This window comes from Bos grunniens, chromosome 2, assembly GCF_055505025.1.
Source record: "Bos grunniens cultivar Pamir isolate PY7600 chromosome 2, Bosgru_T2T1.0, whole genome shotgun sequence".
Classification (NCBI taxonomy): Eukaryota; Metazoa; Chordata; class Mammalia; order Artiodactyla; family Bovidae; genus Bos; species Bos grunniens.
In genome coordinates this window covers 129578221-129594588 of record NC_141166.1, presented here as the reverse complement: position 1 = coordinate 129594588, position 16368 = coordinate 129578221, and the positions used below count along the sequence as shown (strand labels likewise).

Genomic DNA, 16368 nt, shown 5'->3' with positions numbered 1-16368 from the left:
TTCCAGTTTGTAAAGATGGAAACCAAAAATTTTCAGGTCAGAATCGCCCATTTATTCCATTTTACACACTTAATTCTATTGAAACTGCATTGTTTCAGACTTGAAGCCATATGACATGCAAATTAACAAAATGATTTAATTTTGCCAAACTTTAAAGTGCTAACAGTTGGTGGAAGGGAACTAAGCATGAAATTCCGTCTTTAAAGGAGTGATAGTTGCTTGGTTGCTACTTCTGTACTTAACTGGGATTATGTTTGCTGGAATAGCAAAATTACAGCAAGATCTGTATTAACTTGACTCGTATAATATTCATAAGAAAGAAATCGCCACGGATGGCTATACTTACAGGGGCACCAGGATGGCCAGATGTGCCAGGGGGTCCGGGTGGGCCAGGAGGACCCTGTAACACGAATTCAAAGGATAAATACAAAACAAATGCTTCTGAAACACACTTTATCCAGGCATCAGAGATTCCCCTGTTTGGAATGATACTGACATCTTTAAAAATGAGAACAACATACCTCATTATGCAGTAACTATTCATAGATATAATTTATTTTATTAATGTTAAGTGAAAATCTCATCACAAAACTTCATTTTAAATGAAATTCTCCCAGAGTGAATAAAAATTATAGGTAAATGTTATAAAACATTAACCTGAGTTCTCCAAAAGGGGCATTTCAAATCTGGAAAAATCTACATAAAATGCTATGAGAATCTCGGCAACATTAAGACGATGCTAGAGCTGGTGAAGAAGAACACTTTTGCCTGGCAGTCCAACTCAATGTGGAAAAATATGAATCTGCATACTATAAACACAAGTTTCTAAAAATAATGATGTAAATTAACCCAATATCATTGAGTTGTGTTGATATGAAGATTTAGATGTGTATGTAAGACTCACTGTACCTGGGGCAACAATAAATTATAATTATAAATGATTTGTCCTTGTTCATAAATACAGATTAAATGAAAAATCTTCAGTTTTCTAGCATACTATTTATAAATACTGATAATAAATTTAGAAAATGAGTTCTTAAATTTTATCTTGTAATTAAAAATATAAGTATTAGATTTTTTTAGCTTTTTTTGTTTGCTTGTTTTTTAGTAAAAACAGTATGTCTGACTGAAAAATAGGATCCATAATGTGAATATAGCTGAGAAACACGAGATACTGACATTTACATAGTTAATGCAATTACCATTCTGGTTTTAAAAGATATAAAAAATAAAAATAAAACCCAGGCTCTAAAACTTAAAAATTGTCTTTTTACTTTTTGCCTACTAAGCGTCTTTCTGTAACTTATCATTTAGATCTAATAGCTGAAGTTTTATACTTTCTGGTTTTAGAAGCTTTAGAAATATGGGGTCCAATGATCTGGGCAGCAATCCTCCATGATCCCTGGCAATCCAGCTCCATGTCTCATTTATAGAGTTACCTGTTTCTGGCAGTAAAATGATTACCTTCCCTGGTACTGTTCCTTCTAAGAGCTGTTCTTAAAAAAAGGATCATTTACATGGGACACCACGCCTCAAGCACGCATGCCCACGTTTCAATGCTTTTATGCTATTTTCTTCTATCAAAACTCTAGGTCATTTACATGGAAGAAAACCCTTTGGGTACAGTGTAAATTGCTACCACTTACAGTAGATGAACTTAATGACTTGATAAATTCTGGAAACATTTGTTATTTGATTTCAGGATTGGAAGTGAGATGAATTGTGATAATGGATTGCTATCCTGTGGATTGTCATCTAGATAGCAGCATTTAAATAATGAACAAAGATTAAAAGAAGATTCTGAACAACTCAGGTTGAAAAAGAAGAAAAGTGGAAGCAAAAAATAACAAAATTTGGTTAAAATTGGGAAATAGTGTGTAAGACCTAAGCATGAAGGCAGGTGTGCCCCCTGGTTGTGTAAAGAAGGAAGGAATGGCAAAACAGGTGTGAAATGAGTCAGTGAAGAAAAAAATGAATTTGGATAGAAGGATCATGGTAAACCTACCGTTTTCTTTCCCAGCCTTAACAAAAATAAGCTATTTTGTACAATTCTGCTGTAATACTGTGTTACTAGAAGAACAACCATTCAAGGTTTAACAGAACAGAAGGCTAAATAATTCTCAGAAATGCTGACAAACAATTGTACATACAGCTGGCCCAGGATAGCCTGCGATTCCTCCTCCTGCTATTCCAGACTTGACATCATATGCTTCGTACTGGGGAGAATAGTTCTGTAGCAAAGAGACCAGATAGATAAGATCATGTTGCTATATAGATCATAGTTCTTCACAAAAGCATTTAGTAGAAATGCATGCAACATCTATTCATTGATAGAAAGTTTTCTGCATGCCAGAGAGTGTATGTATGATTTAATTATCTTGCTCATTCTCTCTGTAACTTTAGATATTAGATGTCCTACAGAAATACTTGCCTATGCAATGCAAATTTTTTTCAACTAACTGTAAGCAATTTGTTTCTAAATAATTTGTTTTTATATGCTTTAACCAAGCATATCATTTCTAAGTGATATCCACAGCTTTGGAAACATAGGATCATAGATTAAGGCCTTGAGATCAAATAACCTGACTCTCATTTTGAGCAGAAAAAATGAAGATGTCAAATTACTTGTCCAAAATTACTGATACAAGTAAAATTTATATCTCCAGTTTTTGGTTAATGCCTAACAGATTCACCAAAAAAATAGACATCCCCATAGAAAACAAGAGGAAGAATAATGGAAAGGTTTATATTTTTATTGGATTGTTTTGGAGACTATTTTATTTTGAATTCTTGGCCTAGCAACGGATTCTGTTTGTTAGTATGATAAGAATAAGCTAGACTCTATCCTTTGTCTCCTGTTGATTTTTTTTTTTTAATCTTTTTTTTCCCCAACCTACAGTGATTTGTGTATGTGTTTTCTAATTCTTCCTAATTCCATGCAGCAGAAACATTGTCTTATTTATTTATTTGTTTACATGCAGAGTTACATGTAGAGTTTACATACAGAGATAGTGGGTTGCCATGCTTTTCTAGAGGAGCAGGATGTGCTCTGAAGCCTGGGCAAGAGTATTTGCATAGTCTTGCATAATCCTTTTGACCTGAAGTCATTAAGGAGTGTTCATAACTCCTTAACTGCTTTTGGTACAGACTTTCAGAGGGTTTACCAGGAGGATTACAAGGGGAACAAGCTGCAGCACTTCCTAAATTCTCAGGGTTAATTCTTTGGGTAGTTGATTGCTCATTTCTCAAACATAGTGCATATATTATATGCCTGCTGAGAAGTTGGGAAATTTTGTAAAGATATAGTAGCAATGGCATTAGAATTATGGAGAAAGTGAATTTACTTATAAAACAGGACAGTGCCTAGCACAAACATAAGCACTAAATAACAATTTGATAAACACATAAAATCAGAGAATAGATATAGGGATGCCACAAAAGTGAGATGTAATATAGACTAAAGAAGAGAAAATGAAGCAGATAGTTTTAAATGGGTGATCTTTTAGTCCCAGAATGTATTACCTGGGCACCAGTAGGACATGATTCACAGATTCCAGGAGGGCCGGGAGAACCTGGGGAGCCTGGTGATCCTGGAGGACCAGGATCGCCATTTCGCCCAGGAATACCAGGAGGACCCTAAAAATTAGAGATAAAAATAAAGAAAACACTGAAAAGTCTTGGTGATTTAGAATCATTATCAAATTGTAGCTTCTGTGCTTATAAGAAATCAATATATGTGATATGTTTTCTTGGGAATCTACACATTTTTAAACAAACGATGTAAATCATTTCAGTGTAATTTATTCCTTTGTATATTGACCTCTATTTTATTTTTCAAACTGACAAGAGAAGTGAAGACATTAGACAAAGTTTGGGAGATCAAATGCTTACATGCACAATTATGGATTCTCAGTTTGAGCTCTCATGTGTTATCATTTAAATATGTGATACTAAAGGAAATGTATAAATGATGAAAGTTCAAATATGGAAAGGTTATTAGAAGGAAAAAAAAACAAACTCATCAATGAACTAATTTCCTTTCACTGTTTACTTACTGGATCTCCCTTGGGGCCTTGAGGTCCTTGACCATTAGGAGGGCGAGTGGGCTAATAAATGGGAAAAGATATAGATTAAACACAGAAAAAATTTTCCATCAAATATGTCCCAATTTCTTACCCTAAATCATATCTAACCCCTGGTTTTAAATAGGAAGGTTCACCTTTTACTGGTAATGCCCATTTGACTGCCAGATATTACCTTCATTTCCTTTCTGGCTCCTATGACATAGGAACTACTCATGTGTTTAAATAAGAATCATGAATATATACAGATTTTCTTTCAACTCACAGCTGTTGGAGGCTGTGGGCAAACTGCACAACATTCTCCGAACGGGATTTCAGGGTTGGGGCAGTCTAATTCTTGGTCGTCACATATTATGTCATCACAGAGAACGGATCCTGAGTCACAGACGCATATTTGGCACGGTTCTGGTTTCCATACATCTCTATCTGCATAAGACTGACCGAGATGGGAGCATCCTCCGTCAACAGCTGGAAAATAGGAGAGAGATGGTGTGATATTTCACATTAAAAAAAATCCAAAAATTAAACTACCAAGAATATTATGTTCTCCCTACATAATTTGCTAAGTAGTCTTAATTATGTAGTAATAATTAAAATACCAAATCTGTTTATTAACATCAAACTAGCACACCAAGATAAAACTGCCTTAGGGCCAGTAGATATTTTAATTTTGCTTGTAGTAAGAATTTAACACCAGTGGAAATCCCATGCTCACTTAAGCATTTATGTATTAATTGCGCAATTGAAAAGAAGTTTTTCTAATTGCTATTCTTTGCTTTAGCTATAGATGGAAGCATTAAACTATAAAGATGGTTCTGTCACTAACTCTGAAGACTTTCTGGATTTTATTAACCTAGTTGAGAAATTCAGGGGAAAACTGAGCTACTCTTGGCAACGTAAAACTCTTCCAGATTCCTGGGAAAACCTCAAGAAGTCTCATTGTATGTATTGACTATCACTGTTAGCTCTGTTGGGCATTAATATGATATGCTACAATATATTGTATATCCCATATGGATGTAAAGTGGTCTCCAAATCACTAAATTTTTTTTAAACAAAAATTGGCAAGGAATATGTTAAAATAATAGGGAAAAATATGAATCATGACCATGTGTATTTGTGGCTTAAAATGGTCAAAAATTCACTTTGACCAAAATTTTAGACTTGTTTCCTAATTATATGTAGGGTACTGAAATTTCAGTGGCTATTAACAATGAATCGGCTTAAGGGTTGCCAAACTAAAAACTGGTCTCAATTTTTAAAGCAATGGCTCTGAATTGTGGTTGAATACAACTTTAGCTTTTGAGGGCTACTATGATAACTTGCCAGTAACTGAGTAAATAAATCAGAAGTTACTAAATATCTGCAAAAATTTTTGCAAACGAATCACATACTTGTTCAGTATTTGTGTTTTTGTGAAACAGTGAAATTTTATTTTCTCAGAGCCATAATCTTTAAAATGCCTGCTGAAAGAGGCCTGCTTGGGAGAAGGCAAGTAGTTTGAATACACTTTTTGGTGCCTTATGGCCTAAAAGCCTTTGGGAGAGTCCTAGATTTTTCTTTCTAGATACTACATACAGACATGAAGCAAACCTTTCCAAGTTCCCATTTTTGTACCTTCTCCATACCTGAATTAATGTTAAATATAGGGTTGGCCAAAACATTTGTTTGTGTTTTTCCCATGAAATGTTATGGAAAAACCTGAATGAACTTTTTGACCAACCCAATATTTGGGTTTAGAGGTTTAACTGACTCAGTAAAAATTTAGAAAAAAAAGTAGAATTTTAGAAACTATGGACTGTACAGGATCCCTCCATTTCTCATTTCCATCTGTGTGTATACATACAACTTTAATGATCTTGTGCTACACCTTTGATGGATTCAAGAGGTTTAAAAGTCCATTCTTACATGTTATAATTACCCTATGTGATTTACAGCTAATAAAAGAAAGCATGATTTTTTTCATTGCAATTTTAAGTAGGCAAGAAAGAATTTGTTTATTTTAAAAAGTTATTTTAGTTTCTCCTCCATGTTTGAAACAGATGAGAACATTGGAAAGAAATATTGTCTCGGCTTTAAAGGAGCATTCCTTTATACTTTGTGAGCATAAAAGCTGAATGCCAGAATGCTTACCTAATGTGAATGAAGTAGGCCTATCAAAATGGTGTTTTGAAAGACATGCTTAAGAGAAGTGCAATCTTTTTTCATATTATTTTATGAACTGTAAGGATCCAGACATTAAAGTTTTTTGCTAAGGAGAACTGACATCTTATACTTAGAACTAAGCTCACTGGTTTTCAGAAAAGGTCTGAAAGTTTTGATGAGATGAAAGATTGTTTAATAAAATTGCATGAAATATACTCTTCAATGTTTACAGTGGCTCCCTTTTCTTATATGAATTATTTAAAAACCTTCTTTAAATTAGCATTATATGGAGTGTTTCAACAGATTGGTTTTAGTTCAAGATTTTTCTCATTAATAATATGGCTCTCAGGCTTCTCAGCTTCTTTGAAAATATCATTAGTGTACAGAACATTGGCTACAGGTAGCAATATTGTGTTGTGTGTTTGAAATTTGGTAAAAGAGTAGATTTTAAGTGTTTTCACCACGCATACACACAAAGGAAACTATGTGAGATGCTGGATGTATTAGTTGACTTGATTGTGGTAATCATTTCACAATGTGTATATATATCAACTCATCATGTTGTAACCTTGAAAGTGAAAGTTGTTCAGTGAAAGTTGCCGGACTCTTCGGGACCCCATGGACTATACAATCCATGATATTCTCCAGGTCAGAATACTGGAGTAGGTAACCTTTCCCTTCTTCAGGGCATCTTCCCAACCCAGGGATTGAACCCAGGTCTCCTGCATTGCAGGCAGATTCTTTACCGGCTGAGCCACAAGGGAAGCCCAAGAATACTGGAACTGGTAGCCTACTCCTTCTCCAGAGGATCTTCCCAACCCAGGAATTGAACAGGGTTATCTTTCACTGCAAGTGGATTCTTTATCAACTGAGCTATCAGAGAAGTACACCTTAAATATATACAATTTTATTTGTCATTTACACTTCAATAAAGCTAGGGAAGAAAAAAAGACACCATCAGTTTATACTAACAATTTTTTTAGCGCTTTGCCTTTGGGTCAAGAATATCTTTCTGTATTTAACATAGGGCCTGTGTTATAAAAATTAGGTGCTGGATACTGATGATGTATTAAAGACAAATGAAGATGACAGAGCTAGGGTCAAGCATCTCGTATTTTTAATATCTTCTCTTCCTATGTTTATAATCTGCCTTAAAATTAACATAAAAATTTTCCCTTATGTATTCATACTCCTATGTTTGTGTCTCATTGAAGGTATCATCAAACCTAGAACACAGTATTTTCCATTCCCTCTGCAAACCAGTAAACAAATAAGCATAATATTGATATTTAAATTTGTAAATGAATTTGTTAGAATTGGGGTTAAGCCCAATGTTACATAAATGGAAATTATTTAGTTTTTTGTTTTCAAATTTTATTTGGAGCCATACATGTGTGTTATGCTTTTTATAACATAAAGGTCTCAATATAAAGATTGAGTTAATTTGGTGTACTTTTAAAAAAATATGATTTGTTCTAAATAAAAGAAGAAAGTTGGAATGGTTGAAAAGTAAGAATTAATACACTTCTATTTATTGCCATAATTTATCTCTCATCCATTTGAAAGAAATTTGGCTCTCCTGAAGTCAGTTCCTATAGAAACTTGCACCTGAATGTCAGACTTTTCTTTACTGTTCTATCTCAGTCACCCTTGTTGAAAGAACAGAGAATTTTATGCAGTTCCCTTTAACTTTTTGTTTTGGGTATGACCAAATATGGTTGGCAGTATGTTCTGTTAGAAGCTAAACCTCTTACACAAATGTCTCACAGTCCTCAGTTTTAGGACCATAGCCTAGTTGTATGTGAGAAAATCATGCCAGAGTCAAGGAAAAAAAAATGTTTTGTTTTTAAAAGGAATAAAATGCTCTAGTTAGCCACTTGCAGTGTTTAGAAATAAAATAGAAAATGGAATTCAGAAACAATAGTCATCTCATGTTATTCCCTTCTTTTCTAGATATCTAAATTCAGAAAAGCTTTGATGAAAAGAAATGTTACATACTTTTGCAAATATGTTAAAGAAAAGGCAAATAATCTCATTTTTACTACTGCACAAATAGTAGATTTTCCAATTCCCTCCTTTGTTGTTACTGCTTAAACTAAGTCTCCCTGTTCCAATGTATAACTAATTTTAAACCCCATCTCTCATGTCATCCTGTTTCTGAGTACAAAAAGCAGTCCTGAAATCAATTCTTTGTGGTCACACAACAATGCATTAGACTAAATCATCATCTAAGTTATTTAACAAAATGAAACTAGTGTATGACATAATCCCTTCTTTGCCTCTTTAATTTTCTAGCTCTTTGGAATTTTAGAGAAAAATAAAATTGAGTAACATAATCTTATATTTTCAGATGTTCTTAAAAGTTTCATTTTGTTGTTTTGGTTTTCATTCTTCATGTAAATTTATGCTGATTTGATAAAATTTTACTCTTGTGACTAAACTATAATACACTGTAAGTTATCTTTGTCTTAATTCTAGTTTTGGAGTAAAAATTATATGCCTTGAAGCATCCAATCAAATTGTTAATTTAGCGTGAGTGGCAGGTTTAGTTTTTTTTCCTCTTCCCTTTTTACTGAATCTTTCTCAGAGAAAATGTGTTCTTTAACCTGAAAATCTAAAAATAACAGATGTGATATGCAAATTATCATAACATTTTCCTGTTACTGTAGAAAGCTGAATATTTTGTAAGTGTGAACAAAAGGAATTCATATAGTTTTCAATTGAAATATATTTGGCTTTTAAATTATACTAATGTTTGGAAAACATACATTTTTATTAAATATGTTTTGGCTGCTATTATTAATCAGAATATGTTAAAATATGTTAGATGAGTTAACAAAAAGGACTGAAAGAAATATCTGTAGACCTAGGTAGATGGATAATTTCAATTTTAAAGTGGTTTTTGCATGGACAAGGTAGAGTCTTCTTATTCTTATCCCCTACAAAAAAACCAAAGACCAAGAAATTTTATGAATCATTTCTAGATGTTTTCTTGTTTTATTCCTTATAGATATATGACTTTTATGTCTCCAATTAGAAATTTCCTTTAAGATTTTCTCCTGTGAAAAATAAAAATAATTAAAGAATTAGAATTAAAAGTATCATATATCTAACAATCAGCCATTGCATTATAATATAATCTGATTAGTGACAAATTATAAGAATACTGAAGAAAACATATTCTACTTATATAATTATAGTTGGCAAACATCTTTAAATTTTATGTCTGATAACCAAAATGCTATTCTTTACTTTCTTTATCACTGAATTATGAAGTATTTTAATTTCACCTTCCTTACAGTAATTTTATTTTCCAGTGTTAGTAAAACTCATACTAGGCGGAGTTTGTGTCTGTCTTTCCTGTGTTGCTGGCACTGTTCTATATGTGTTGCATATCTATCCTACTTAATCTTCCCACAAGCCTGCGGAGGTGGGTGCCATCATAATACTCATTTTACAGATAGGGAAGCGGAGATACACAGACAGGAAGTGATTTCCCCAAGGTTATATGGTAAGAGGTGAAGCTACGATTTGAACCTAGGAAAGGTTATCTCTAAATCTGATATTCTTAGCTACTACATTCTATTCCCTTTCTGTAGTTTCAAGGGCAGCATAGGCTCTGTCCCATTATAATTTCTAAGTTCAGCAAATTTGAAATCAGAATGTAAAAAAGCAGGGTTTTCTTTTCTATTTTTTTAAAGGAATAACATTTTTCTGCAGAAAATCTTTTCAATCTGGCCTCAAAACAAGAAGACAACATCTGGAATTGAATTCTGTTGTTTATTTTCTTCTGAACTTATGAAAAAGAGTTTAATCTCCAAGACCACCCTAATGACATCCAGACCACCAACAGGATTAACTGGCACTGGGAACTCAGCATATGTTTTACTAGATACAGAAAACCAGGATCCTATCTGCAGCAACAACAATGAACAGATAAGGCTTATGTATTCATGCAGAAAATATATATATATTTAGGATGTCTAAGATTGAGTGGCAGCACATATAGTAACTAAATGAGTCATATTAATGAACTTCTAACTTCATTAAGAGATTCCCTTCTGTATGTGGACATAGATGAACATATCAGGCAGCTCCAGAGAGTTTCTCTGATTTTAATTAACTTGAGAAACAGTCCCTGTTTGCTCTCCTCCACACCAAATATTATAGAAAACAAAGTTTTGAAAAAATAAATGCCATTTTGCTGAAGCAATACTTTCTTAATCTGACTTTCCAAAGCAAATATAACTTTTAATAGGTTCTGGATCCTTTATCTTCAGTTTTTACATCTTTGGGGAACACTAAGTTTTGCTCTCTTCTTTGAACTTTTCATTTTGTTCACTAAGATTACATTTTAATGGCAGTTCTTGACCTCAGTCATGGAAAATACAAGGGTTGTATTAGTTAATCTGAAAGGAATCCATTTCTGCTGTGTTTTCATTAGGCGCAGACAGAAATTCTAGTGGTTAATGTAACTTCCCAAGCTGCAGTTAACAAATGATTTGTGTAAGACTTGCTATCTCGTTTTTTTCCGTTGTCATCATGACATGAAACAGGCCAAGTTTCCCGTTTGAAAACTCTAGATATTTGTTATACCACACTACCCCTCTCCATTTTTTTTTCCTTTCAATGTGGAAAACAAGAGCACTGCACTTTTTTCTAAGGAAAGCTGTTTTATAAGAAACAGCCCTCTGAGACGTTTCCAGAAAGTTATTGTAGACCTGGAAACTTTACAAATGTTCTTCATGTCCAGCAAAGGCAATAACATCTTTCATCTTTAAAACTTTAACTCTTAAGCAATCCACTTTAATCACTTCAAGGTGGTGATATCATTTGATGTTACAAAATGAAAGAACTGAGCTGCATAATCTTTGAACTCTGCGCCAGTCAGCCACAGTGGAAACCATGGGGTTTCAGTAGATGGCGCTCTTCTCCCTGAGTGACTACTCAAAAGTCTTGCATGCAACTCTGTAGGTGTGGAACAGGGACTTTCGTGAGGGTTTTTAATTTCAACTCTACTCCTGGAAAACTCACATCCAACAGTTCTTGATTTTTTATAATGAGCCTGTAGATAAGACATCAACCCAAGAATCTGAATTAGTAAAAAGCACATAAGCACAAGTCTTTCTTTCTTTACCAGAATTGTTTCCCTGGCTTTGCTCTTTTCTCTTATAATAGAGATGTTTAATTTCAGAATTTAGTCAGAATCTGTTTACTTATAGGCATTTAGGTCATCTGATGATGAATACTCCAGAGATGGGAAGAAAATGCAAGGTATCATGAATGAAAAACACAAAATTTTGTATCAGTACTTTATTTACTTGAAATTTATATTTTTACAGAACTGAAGATAATTTCTGGTTAAATTATAAAGGAGGCTCCTATTTTAAAAGTAGACTTAATAATTCAAAGTGTTAAACAGAAAAAAATTATCTTTTTTTTAACCTTAGAAGTGCATTAACTCATGTATTTTCTAGGACAATATACAATTTTTTACTATCTCCTATGAACGACAGTTAAAAAACAAGAAAATTCAGATACCCTGGATTACATGTTTGTTTTGTATCCTCTAATTACCTAAGATTTAACAGAACTTTTGTTCTAGTCTTAACCCCTAGTTATTTCCTAGTGTGTAATCTTAGCTAAACCACTGAATCTATGTTATATGACTGACACTGATTTACCTGACCAATTATGTATTCTTTCCTTTTAAAAGTACAATTGTTTCTAGTGATTTTATGCTACATTTTTTCAATAGTTTGGCATGTTTCATTTTAAGGGCAACATAAACCAGAAAACTTGAACAAGCTTCATCAGTTACAAATCCCCTCTTAAAGCATAATGGAAATAAGCATAACAAAATAGACTCTTCTTTACCTGTGGTAAAGAACTGATTCTCTGAGTCCATTTACAGTGGACTTTAATTCTAAAACAATTAAATGCTCACAATTCATTATCACAGTGGAATTATCAGAGTAACAAAATATAAGCTGAAACATTAAAACACTTTGAATTAAAATAAAAGTTTATCTCCCTGCCCTAATGAATCAATAGAAGTAATAATTTTTAATCCTTTTATTTACCAACTAATAAGCTATAACTAAAATACTTATGTCAAATATTTTAAAAAAATGAGAAACTTTACAAATATTCACAAAAATAGTTATATGTTATATGTGTAAAGTTATATACTGAATTTTGAAAATGGCCATAACAGTCAAGTCCATTTCCTGTCTTTGAATATTGTTACCATGTGTTTGTGTGTGAGTATGTGTGCTTGACAATATTTTATCAGTAACACACCTATTTTCTTAGCAAAGTAGTATTTAATATTTAAAATTCACAAGTACTATTTTAAAATATCATTATAAGGTTATGGAATACAGCTGTGTAAAATTTATGTTGGCATTAGTATGCAAATGGTAACTGTCAGCCACTAGGTGGCGAGTCTTTGTATCAATACTTAAAACTTGGCATGTTTATAAACTACAGGAAATATAAAACAGATCACATTTCTCCACTGGTTCAAGAAAACATGTGAATTAAATAGAGCTTTCACAGATTTGTAAAAAGACAAAAATTTTGTAAGGACCTGTTTTACGTTCCAGAAAATTTGTGTGAGTCAACTAGAAGTTAGTGTTTACTAGGGCTGTTCTGTTTCTCAGGACATTTATAAGAAACCCATACTCCAGAACTATATATGAGTATTCTCAATGTCTTGAACATTCAACCACCTCCTATAACCTTCCTATAGCTAATCTATCAGAAAGATTTTTTTTAAAACCTGTAAGAAAAATAAGATATCCTATTTTAAAACAAATTTTTTTTCATGACAAACGAAAACAGTAAGCTGAACAAAATCTTTTTCAAGTTCTTTTAAGCCTAAAAGCAAAATTTCATGACTATTTATTATATTTTGAAACTAAAGGGAAAATGAAAAGAACTTATGTGATATAAAGATACTGTAGGTATTAAACACTTTTTCCCCTCTAAAGTGGGAATAAGAAGAAAAATAGCCATAATGATTATAAAAGATTGTAACCACCAAGCAAACATAAATATTTTGTCACTGTTTTGAACTAAATGCAAAAGTTTTGTAGTCTTTCCAGTAAATGAGAACTTTGTGATTTTTTTTCCCCCTGGAAATTAGGAGAAGTTAAGAATTTTTAAAAAGGTAAAAGATTTGATTGAGGTGGGGGGATGTGGTAGAAGTCATTTGGTATTTTAGCCTAGGACTGGGAGTTGTGACATCTTCTGGGAGGATAGAATGGGGAGGGAAAGAGAGGAGGGAGGAAAGAGAGTTGAGAATGCAAGGGAAGGAAAGGCAGAGAAGACAGGAGAAAGGAAGAGAGAAAAAAGATGGAGGCACATGGAGGACACTTGGGGATGAGGGAGAGAGTGACAGAGAAAGAGGAGAGGGAAGAGGAGACATGGGCTTGCCTAGGAAGGGGGTGGGGTGACAAGTGAAGGAAAGACAAGGGGGAGGTGGAAAGAGGCCAAAAGGGGTGGAGAAAGGAAGGGAGAAGAGGAAAAAGGAGGACAAGAAATAAAGGAAACAAAGAATATGGATGTTTCTTTTCTTTTGTGACCATGGCTGAATGTAACTGAAGCGAGATCATTGGGTGTGTCCCCCAACTTACATATACAACCTGTGAGGACATTAAAGGCATGATATTAAAATTGAAAAGCTGTTTTCAGACACAGTTCACCAAAGCAATAGGCTTAAATGTAAAGTTTTTTATTATGTGTAGAAATGTAGAGACTTCTAGCATCTTCAAATTTAGCACTTAAAGACTTATTTGTACGAAAATTTTAATTCTACTATGTCAGATATTTTCATGACTCTGAGAAACATAAAAATTAAAAGACATGTTTTCACAGAATGAAATAATGAACTAAACATGGCTTCGAGGAAATTAGAACATGAAAATCACTGCTTGCACTTATTAGAATATAGAGCAAATCAACTTTTTGAAGTCAAACAGCACTAGCGTCTTTACCTTGTTTGCAGAAAAGTCAAACATTCTATTGAAAATATTTTCATAAATCTTCTCCTTATTAACATAAAAGCAGTTAAAATGAAGAACATGCAAAAACACTAGACCCTTAACAATAAAGTATTAGCAAATACATGTTAATCGACTATGTAAGTGCTTGAAACCCCCCCCCCCAAAAAATAGAAATGATGAAACTTTGCAGTTTGAACCTGTTTAAAGAACACTGAAGATACTGTTGCTATCTTACAGAAATATATTTGGTGATTCTAATAATATATAATATTTCCCTGTAGACTATACTTAAAGCATGCTATTTTTTAATTATCTTATCTTACTGGGTAAACAATGCTTAATACTCTATCCTGACAAAGAACCCAGCATACAAAGGAGAGCATAAAAGTATTACAAGAGACCAATAACTTCCAGATTGCTTAGGGAAGCATTCCAAGATGTTAACAATCCAGGAGGGAAACTTTTTAAAGCCATTTAAAGAGTTTCCAGTACCGTTAACATGAAAACAAGTTAGTACAAGAACATCTTTATCTTCAACAACTGGAGAACTTTTAAATACAGAAATGACAATATTCTCTTTAAGCAAATATAAAAGGCACCATCCTGGTCAGTTCTACATTTCACAGCTGGGAGCTGACAGACAAAATTAGCATTTTGAGACAGATTTCCCCTTTCTACCTATTTGTAAGGAGAAGTAAAAACAAAAACCCCATGAAGTTTCTTGAAAGCAATACCTACTCACCTTCCTGTTGTGCCAAAATAACAGTGGGATGAAGCAGAGCGAAAAGTAACCAGGTCCCCTTTTGCACAAAGCTCATCATGTCTAAATGTCAGACATGAGACTCTTTGTGCAAAAAGGAGAAAAGAAAAGCAGGTCAGAGTAGCACCATCAGTTGTTCCCTGCCCTTCAGCACCGGGCCCGTCATAAAACTCAGCCACTGAGATTCCTGTGCTTTGGCCTTAAATAGGAAAAAGTTTGGCTTCCCTCACTTTCCAGCCCCTTTCTGAAATATGAGAGCAGCACCCATCCCCTTAGCAGTAAAAGAAATGATTAATATGCCTTTTTCCCTTATGGAAGACACAACCCACAATGAAAAATGGCACATCTGGAGTTTGTGTGCATCTGAGTATGTATATGTTTGTTACATATTTTAGTCATGTGTATATTTGCATAACTTAAAATATATATCAAAATGCTCTGCCTTGAGTTTTAATAAAAGAATTACATGTGGTTATTTTAAAATAACCCTTCATTAACAGCTGCATAATTTTAAGAAATTGCCTGATGCCCATTTTTTGAGCATGACTAATTTGCAACCCTGATCTTCCTAGAAGATTTTTATATTGGGATTTTGCCAGAATCCCCCTTAACTCAATTTAAATAGGGAGCTGCAAAAGGTTAACTGGAAGAAAAAACCTCTGTTTTTCCCTTTCATTCATCTACCCACTCTGAGTCCCAGAAATTCAGTTTTAAATAAATGTCAAAAGACTATGTATCTAAGGTATGTTTGAATGGCACCTGAAGAGTTAGATGCTTATCTAGAGCTGTTTCTATTTCTCACAAATTTCTTTAGCCAGCCAAAGAGGGATTCCTTGTGATATTTCAAATTTTATGCTGCGTGTAAAAGCTGAAATGGATTTTTCTAGAGGAAAATTTAGCCCTTCATGTCTTGACTGTGTAAGAAACAGAAAGAGAAAGAGCTTATCTGTGAAATATCAAAATAGTACCAGAAGTTCTCATTTTATCTGGATTGGTATAAATACTAGTATAAATATTTCCAAATTTAGATTTCCATGTGTCTAACTTCCAGACCACATTAACATAGCTTTTCAATGTATTTATTTCTGGGTGTGGGGAGTAATTTCTGGGTTGTATTTGAAAGAAGGGCAAATAGCATTTATAGGTCTTTGATAAATCTTTGCAAGAAAAATATGCTTATCCACAGTACCAAGTTATTTCTAGCAATCAAGATATTTGTTTATACCCTAATCATCAGCCCATATTTCCTTCATTTATATCTATATTCTGGTAGAGCTACTCAATTCTAATCACGATCACCTGCATTTATTTTATTTTTGCCATGTCAACTTAACCATGCCATCTCCATGCCTTTATGTGCACATAAAATTCT

At 33.4% G+C, this 16368-nt stretch overlaps 1 protein-coding gene across 1 annotated transcript in view; it reads right to left on the bottom strand.

The window, feature by feature from the left end:
* The window catches only part of COL3A1 (collagen type III alpha 1 chain), a 39690-nt gene extending 24517 nt beyond the window's left edge, over positions 1 to 15173 (bottom strand). The window contains exons 1-6 of the mRNA XM_086361679.1: positions 14979 to 15173; positions 4348 to 4550; positions 4056 to 4106; positions 3523 to 3636; positions 2151 to 2231; positions 347 to 400 (exon numbers count right to left, since the gene is read on the bottom strand). Coding sequence (XP_086217805.1) covers positions 347 to 400; positions 2151 to 2231; positions 3523 to 3636; positions 4056 to 4106; positions 4348 to 4550; positions 14979 to 15057 — 582 coding nt within the window. The 5' untranslated portion in view covers positions 15058 to 15173. The remainder of the gene's footprint in view (positions 1 to 346; positions 401 to 2150; positions 2232 to 3522; positions 3637 to 4055; positions 4107 to 4347; positions 4551 to 14978) is intronic.
* Positions 15174 to 16368: the final 1195 nt, after the last annotated feature.